We start from the raw sequence: 8,931 nt of genomic DNA, 5'->3' as shown, positions 1-8,931 counted from the left end.
GTAGATAATCCCCACATACAGCCCCCCATAAATAGTGCCCACATATAACTCCCCTGTATATAGTGCCCCATATATAGCTCATCCCTGTAGATAGTGCCCTACATATAGCTCCCCCTATAGCTAGTGCTCCAGATATAGCTGACTCCTGTATATAGTGCCCCACATATAGCCCACCGTGTATATAGTGCCCACATATAGCCCACCCCTGTAGATAGTGCTCCACATATAGCCCACCCCTGTATATAGTGCCCCACATATAGCCCCCCATATATAATGCCCCACATATAGCCCATCCATCTATATAATGCCCCACATATAGCCCACCCTTATATATAGTATCCCTCATATAGCCCACCCGTGTATATAATGCCCCACATATAGCCCACCCCTGTATATAGTATCCCTCATATAGCCCACCCCTGTATATAATGCCCCACATATAGCTCCCTCTGTAGATAATGACACGCCCTTTTTATTCTAAAAAAACGAAAACTTTACATGCTCACCCTGATCCCATTCCCACGCCGTTCGGTGGCAATCCAGACCTGCTCTCTTCTGGGCAGGTTTGCTTTGGCTGAACGACGAAAGGCGTTGATTGACAGGGCAAGTAATTCTGCCCTGTCATTCAGCACCTTTCAATGACGCAAGCGGCGTAAAGAAGTCATTGTGCCGCATGCATCGTTGAAAAGCGCTAAATGGTCGGGAACGGTGCACGGCCATTCATCGCTTATGCAATTATAGTGCAAGAGGTGGTGGCGGCGGCTGGTTTCAGTGGCGCCGCCGCCCCCTTAGAGAGGGGAATTTACTCATCCTTTGACTAAACGGACATATGAGAAACGATTCTATCCCACAGGTCGGGATGGGTTGACGCACGTTTATCGTGTATATAACTTAGTGTACTATTACATCATTTGTTATAACTTTAAAATGATCTCTTTCAGATTACTTTACCTGAGCCATATACAAGTTCTCCCCATGTTTACTTTGGACTCCCTTTGTTCCGGTGGGTAACATACATTTTTATATTTAATATCGCCATGAGCATCGAAATTTATCTTTATAAATTGCGTCTATGTACCATAAGAAAACCAGGATGATATATAATAACAGTGTTCTTGTGACCAGAAATTTTTAATATTGAATTTTCCAACATTATGTCTCTATTCACACAGATGCGTTTTTTCAGCTACTTTTTTTTTTACTTTGATATAATTCTAGTTATATTATCACAATAACTTTCAGAATTTATAACATAGGGACATATACTACATAATAAAATGTCACCTCTAAACAAACTATATTATATTAGGGACTATATTTATAATGTCTCATATATAATTCTCTTAAATTTGAGTAGTGAGCGATTTCACTGTTTCCTATATCATTCTCATTGACCTAGTACGATAGTTTATCACATCACGCATGCGCTGACACGCGCAGTATTTCATCTATTAGGTAATGATATTATATTTACCAAAAAGGCCGCCGATGACTACACATGTCTAATGCGCATGCGCAAACCCGCGTGATGTCATAGACATGCGCAAACTAATCCTTAGAACACCGAAATCAACACACACGTGAACTTGGATCCAAAGTATTACATGTTAATGTTTTTAATTGTTCACAGCTGTACATGTTTAATAACGGACACATTAATTAGCACATTATGCACTTTTCTTGTGTATTGAGAAGATATTTGTATTGATCACTGTGGATACTTTATGTATTATTATATGTGATGTCATTTATAGACATCATGGTTGTTTTTAGTCTTTGTATTAATCACATGTTAATGGGACTATTTGTTCAGCCCCCGTATATACCACTGTTTTATACACCATCAGCGTGCTTGAAAAAGGCTCCACAAATACAGCCGAAACCTTGCACAGGGGCTAATAAAACCCACTTTTTTCACTTTGAATCGGAGTGCTGCCTATTCTTGGAAACATATTGAAAGATTTGGAACCAAAAATCGGGTTCCCAAGTTGTGCACCCATCCGTTATATGTGCTGGTGCTGCTGGACGGTGGACTCTATCTATCTATCTATCTATCTATCTATCTATCTAATATATCTATCTATCTATCTATCTATCTATCTATCTATCTATCTATCTATCTATCTATCTATCTATCATTTATAATATAAATGTGTATGTAATAAAATATAATAATGTATTTTCTCCTCCATAGCCATTGGACTGGGATGAGGACATAGATGACGTGCAGGAGACAACGCATCAATCTCACATTACTGCTGGCGGGTCCTTTCAGAATCTCTGTCACAAACTCAATCAGATGACATCAAAACTACTGACACAATGACCGAACCCAATGGTCATAATAAGTCAATGGTGTCCTGGTGCCGGGGGTGTCCTTCATACCATGGATCCGGCGCTGTGTCATGGTTTACATTATAAATAATCTTATAATTATGATCTATTCACACTCCTTTATTTATTGTACATCCACTGCCAGCCCGATATACCCTTCTCATCACCTGTCCCATCCCCCGTCTACTAATGATACAGCACTAGAAGATCCGCCATGACGTTCTCTCTCATTCCTCTAGACCGGCGTTTCCCAACCTTAAAACATGGAATATGTTTTCCACTCCCGGGGAACTACTACTCCCATTCCTATGTATCTCATAGAAGTTTGGTGTAAAGGAGGTAAAGCGTTCTATAATTGTATATTCTGGATGAGAAATGTTTCACCAATAACTTGAGCAAATAGAACTCTGTTTTCTATTTCTACTGTAGGAGTGACATGTATTGCTACTGTGTTCTGCGGACCCCTGACCTGGAATCTCAGGAACCCTGGTTGGAAAACATTATGCTGGACACGAGTCTGGCACTCATGATGCCCACATCAGACATGGCAGAGCAGGTTACTGCCAGGCAGGTGCCACCTGAGGATTCCATGACCTCTGACATCATGTGACCTGCACACGACCAACTGCCCTTTACTTTCAACTGTCGACGGCAGCGATCGGACTGGAGTCTACAGGTAGGAAGATATTGGAGAAAATGGCGTCCAATGGACATGGAGAAGACAGTGAAAAGAGAGAAGAAGAGAAGAGGAAGAGGGAGGAGGACAGCGTCACCGGATTCAAGAAGATCATGAAGAAGAGGAGAGGAGCCAAGGACAGAGGATTGGAGGATGAGGAGCCAAGACCTGGGAGCAGCGGAGACCCTGGAACATCCAGCCCCTATGCCAGGCTTACCATCAGCCGCTTCACCATCCACCAGGTCCTGGGTAGGGGCAGTTTTGGCAAAGTGAGTATAATATCTAAATATTACATTTGAAAGGGGCAGTAAACCTAAAGTTTCCATTTTATCTCCATCATTTGTTCTCTGTTATCAGCCATGTCACGCTGGATGGATGATGATTGTAGTGTTAGTCTATGGGATGCTACTTCCGTTTTTTATTTTAGTTTTTTCCTCCCCACCTTCTAAAAGTCATAACTTTTTTATTTTTCTGCTGACAGCCGTATCAGATTATTATTATTTTTATTGCGAGATGAGTTGTAGTTTTTCATGCTGCCATTAATGTTTCATATAATGTACTGGGAAACGATTAAAACTTATTTTGATGGATGGAGTGGAAAACAAAACAGCAATTCGTCCATTGTTTTTAGGATTTCACTTTTTTTGAGTCAACTGAACAGTAAAAATAATGTGTTGCCTTTATTCTGCGGTCAGCACAACTACGGTGACAGCAAAATTATAAGTTTGTTTTTTTTTACACTTTTTATCCAATAAAAACCATTTGTAAAAAATATTCTGAAACCCAGAAGTTTTTTTATTTTTCGGTCGGTGGAGCGGTGTGAGGACTTGTTTTTTGCAGGGCGAGCTGTAGTTTTAAATGGTACCATTTTGGGTTACATATAACATTTCATCACTGTGTATTTCATTTTTTAGTGAGCAAAACAAAATGTAAAAAGTTTTTTTAATTTCGTTTTTTTTAATTTATTTTTTACGGCGTTCACCTTACGGTTAAATAACGCTCGATTTTAAACGTTTATCTTTTTTACGGATAACAATTCATCTTATTTTTTTTTATTTTATAAATTAGGGGTAAAGTGACTTTTTAGATATTTTTTGTATGTTCCGTACACATTTGTTTGACCATTTTTTAAATGAGTTTCTATAAATTCCACTAGAGGACTTGATGGTAAGATTGCTGGTACAATACACTGTAATATTTATGTATTGTGCTTTTAGCATCCTCCTATTAAGCCCTTCCTCTGGCATGGCTTAATAGGAGTACCAAGATGGCAGCCGTCATTAGGACCTCTAGCTGCCATGACAACTATCTATACACCGCGATCGTGTCACGTAATAGAGGTGATGGGGTGACAAAGGGAGCTTTCCCCTGAGTAACGGTTTAGATGGCACGGTCGCTATTAGTTTATACTTACATAACCATGGTGACACACCCAGTGGCGGATTAAGTAGACCATGGGCCCTGGGCTGTTACCAAACTTGGGCCCCCCTTCCGCACCGCCGCCCTGCCGCGCCGTAACAATTTTTAACACTAGCTTTTTGGGCAAGCATTAACAAATGGGTGTTACGATTCCCCTTGTCACAGGGCTGTGTCCCTACATACTGACAGTATCACACTGTGCAGGGACACGTCCTCCTGACAAGGGGAATTGTCTATCAGTCCTGGACTGCAGAAAGACTTTTTGTGAAATACAAGAATTTCCTATAATAAACATGTCAGGAGAGGTGACAGATTTTTTATAAATCTAGTGACTCACAGGTGACAACGTCTCAGATTTTAGTATTTTTTTCCCTCTTTTCTACTCCATCCGGTCCAGAGCTCATGACGACTTTTCCCGGCCATGACTCATTTCTGCAGAATTTGCCACTCAGATGTCTTCGGCTCCTCACTTTTCCACCATTTCCACACCTATAAATGAAAATAAAGTTATCATGGTGCCACAAACTGTACCCCTAAATATAATAGCACCAAACACTGCGCGCCTGAATATAATAATACCACACACTGTAAAACACCACATACACACCGCCCCCTGTACATAGTGCCACACACAGCCCCCTGGACATAGTGCCACACATAGCCCCCTGTACATAGTGCCACACACAGCCCCATACATAGTGCCACACACACAGCCCCTGTAGATATTACACACCCCCATAGATAGCGCCCCACACAGCCCCCTGTAGATATCACACATCCCCCGTAGAGAGCGTTACACACAGCCCCCTAAAGATAGTGCCATACAGCCCCACTGTAGAAAGCGCCACACAGCCCTCCCCTCTTGTAAATAGCGCCAAAAAAAAACCCTATAAAGAGCGCCACACACATACCGCTGTGGATAGCGCTACACAGCCCCCCCTTGTATATAGTGCTACTCAGCCCTCCCCCTTTGTGCATAGTGTCACACAGCACTCCCCCTTGCATAAAGGCCACATAGCACCCCCCCCTTGTATATTGTGACACAGAGCACTTCCCCCTTTGTATACAGGCCCACACAGCGCTACCCTCCCCCTTGTATATAGGGCCACCCAGCACTCCCCCTTGTATATAGTGTAACGGAGCAATCCCCCCCTCCTTGAATATATACACAGCGATAGTCCCCCACCTAAAAAAATGTATACAGTTTACTTACCTTACCCCGTGTCGGCCGCTCCAGCTGGACGCATGTGAATCCTCCGGACTAGACGCATGCGCAGACCGGCGTGATGCAGTACTGGGAGTCTTCCCAGTGCCTTATAGGCTGCAAGCCAAACGTGACCGGCTGCAGCCTATAGTATTAATTTGTATCTAAGTCCTGAGGACTCAGATACAAATGAATGTGGCTGCCGCTAGCACCGGGGCCCCCTCCGATGCTAGCGATGGCATCAGGAATGAGGGGGCCCGTGCGATCATGTGCAGTTCTGCCGGCCATGGGCCCCCCAGGAGCCTTGGGCGGCTGCCCGAACAGCCCTAATGATAATCCGCCACTGCACCCACCTGCCGTCCTGCAGCCCGGCCTCCTGGGATGATGTTTTATCCCATGTGACCGCTGCAGCCTCTGATTGGCTGAAGCGGTCACATGGGAATAAACTTTATCCCAAGGGGCCGATCTGGATGAAGAAGCACAGAATTCTGGGTAAGTATAAGATTTCCCCCCCCCCCTGATTATTGCAAATGAATTGCAGCTTTTCCGCCACAAAAATGGAACATCTGCAATTTATTGCTGGTTTTATCTCCCGACTGAATTTGATGGGGAAAACCCGCAACAAAAAAACAGCGATTATGGAAATACAATTGACATGCTGCGAATTAAAAAGCCGCCCTGCAGTGCAATTTCTGAGCATTTTTTTTTGCTTATCATTTACGCAGCGTGTGGATAAGATTTGTTCAAATGTCATCCACTCTGCTGCTACTGTCTTATGCTGCGGATTTCTCGCAACAAAATCCGTTGCGGAAAATCTGCTGAATTTACGCTACGTGTGAACTTATCCTTAAAGCGCGTGATTCTGCTCCATTCTCCCTCCTACCAACTATGACTTACATTTACGTCAGATGTCAGTAAGGCGTGAAGACCTCTCCATACAGCACCCAACAGCAGACACTGCATTACTGCATTATGCCGGTAGCTCAGCTTTGTTCTGCTGTAGGGTTCTGGGCACTACCCGACTGACCCACCTCTCAGTCCATGCCTGATCCTTCTTCTTCTCATGGGCACTCTCCATTTGTTTTCCTCAGGTGGTCCTGGCATCAGTCCCCGGCCGAAACACCTACATGGCCGTAAAAATTATCACCAAACGGGACAATGCGGACGAAATTATGAGAGAGCGGCGGATACTCCTGGCGGCCAGACAATGCCCGTTCCTATGCCACCTCTATGCCGCACATCAGTCTGAGGAACGGGCATATTTTATCACGGAGTATCTGTCCGGTGGCAGCCTGGAGGCTTTGATCAGGATGTGCGGCTGCTTGAACATCGGCAACGTAAGGCGAGTAAATAATCAGGAGACTGAGGGGGGTGGACAGAAGAAAAGGTGAGGGAGAGGTCAGATGAAGGACAATGCAGAGAATGCAGAATACAGGCTGCCATAATCAGCGCCTCTTCTCTGATAGAGACCACACACACTCCATCATAACATGATATTAGGGAATTGATAGAGGAAGATTTCATGACATTGAGACTCCGCTCTGTTCTCCCCATCAGATTCTACACAGCAGAGATGATATGTGGCCTCCAGTTCCTCCATGGACACAACATCGTCCACCGGTAAGCAGAACTTCCCCATTTTCTCCGTCTCCATTACATGCTATAAATAATGCACCCAGCTTTCCTACACTCCTGAGTGGCTATTCTGCTTGTAGGTGCAGTGATTCATCCCCCGTCTCCTGGATCACTGGGCGGATTTGTCATTCTCTCGTCTTATTTCTTTGCAGAGATCTAAAGCCGGAGAATATAATGCTGGATGCAGATGGCCACGTCCGTATCATCGACCTGGGACTGGCCCAAGATGGAGTCACCGCCTCCAATAAGATCAGTGGAGTGACGGGAACGTTGGATTACATGGCCCCCGAGGTGCTTCTTGGAAAAAAATACGGCACCGCAGTTGACTGGTGGAGCCTGGGGATTGTGGTGTCCAGGATGGCAGCAGGACGCTCCCCCTTTTACAACGGCCCCGTCAGGCGAATGGCTTTCAAAGCCATCACCACCGCGAAGCCTAAATTTCCAACTTGGCTTAATCCTGACGTGAAACATCTAACCAAGAGACTGGTCCGTAAAAATTCTGAGAGGCGCCTCGGTGTGTGCGGGAACATCAGAGCGCATCCATTCTTCTCCACCATCGGCTGGGAGGAACTGCAGGAGAGGAGGGCACGGCCACCTTTTACACCATTTGTGCCCGTTCTGGAGAACCAACATCTGAAGTGGCCAGAGAATAACAAAGCCCTTCACCCCTTGTCCGGGTTCAGCTTCATGTCACCAAGCTGGACCCCTTAACATCTCAGGACAAGGGCCCAGAACTTCACGCCTCCTGACCCGCGCCTCATGTCTCTGCTGCTGTATGTCACCTCGGCTGCCCAGACCATCATCTCTCTCCGTAACATCTTCATGCCGCACCTCTGCCATCTTGCTGCTGCACCAGGGCCTTGACTTGCCATCCTCCAATCCCGGGCTGGCATCTGACATCACTCCAGCCTGAAGATCCTCTACACCCCCCAGGAGCGGCCTGTGCTTAGTTTCCATCTGGAGAGATCAGGAATAATAGCCGCATGTTGTAGTCCTGGGGCCGGAGCGGCCATTATACCTGATCTCACCTCAGCACAGGCCAGGTAAGTAATGCACCCACATCACCCACATCACTAGCATCACCCACATCACTAACATCACCACATATTAAGTATAGACACCACACTACATAATATGTATAGACACCGCACTACATAATATGTATAGACACCGCACTACATGATAAGTATAGACACCCGCATATAGACACATAGTACATTTAGATTAGACTTTAGCCTTTGATCCTGGGATTATTCTGATCGCCATATTTGGGGTCAGGAAGGAATTTTCCCCCCTTAATATGAGGACAATTGGCTCATTCCTCAAAGGGGGTTTTCGCCTTCCTCTGGATCAACACGGCCTTAAATAGGTTTAGGATTATAGAGTAATAAGTAGTAACACACATAAGTAACATAATATAAATATAGAAAAATAATTTATCAAAAATAATTCTTAATTTAATACAATTTATAGTTTACACATATATAAATACAGTAGTTAATTAAAAATAATAATAAAAAAAAAAACTAAGAATTTTTCCCTATATTACACATCAGCCTTTGATCCTGGGATTTATGCCGACCGCCATATTTGGGGTCAGGAAGGAATTTTCCCCCCTAATATGAGGACAATTGGCTCATTCCTCACAGGGGGTTTTCGCCTT

General features: G+C 44.4%; 1 protein-coding gene across 1 annotated transcript; it reads left to right on the top strand.

Annotated features, from left to right (window-relative positions):
• The first annotated feature begins 2,936 nt into the window (after positions 1 to 2,936).
• Positions 2,937 to 8,698, top strand: LOC142665851 (protein kinase C delta type-like). The gene is made up of 3 exons (XM_075845627.1): positions 2,937 to 3,279; positions 6,725 to 7,253; positions 7,421 to 8,698. The coding sequence occupies exons 2-3, from the start codon at positions 7,156 to 7,158 to the stop codon at positions 7,977 to 7,979; spliced, it is 657 nt and encodes a 218-aa protein (XP_075701742.1). The 5' UTR covers positions 2,937 to 3,279; positions 6,725 to 7,155; the 3' UTR covers positions 7,980 to 8,698.
• The last annotated feature ends 233 nt before the right edge of the window (positions 8,699 to 8,931 follow it).

The sequence above is a fragment of the Rhinoderma darwinii genome, chromosome 13, assembly GCF_050947455.1.
Source record: "Rhinoderma darwinii isolate aRhiDar2 chromosome 13, aRhiDar2.hap1, whole genome shotgun sequence".
Classification (NCBI taxonomy): Eukaryota; Metazoa; Chordata; class Amphibia; order Anura; family Rhinodermatidae; genus Rhinoderma; species Rhinoderma darwinii.
The sequence above is the reverse complement of the archived record's forward strand: the minus strand, read 5'-3'. Positions and strand labels throughout refer to the sequence as shown.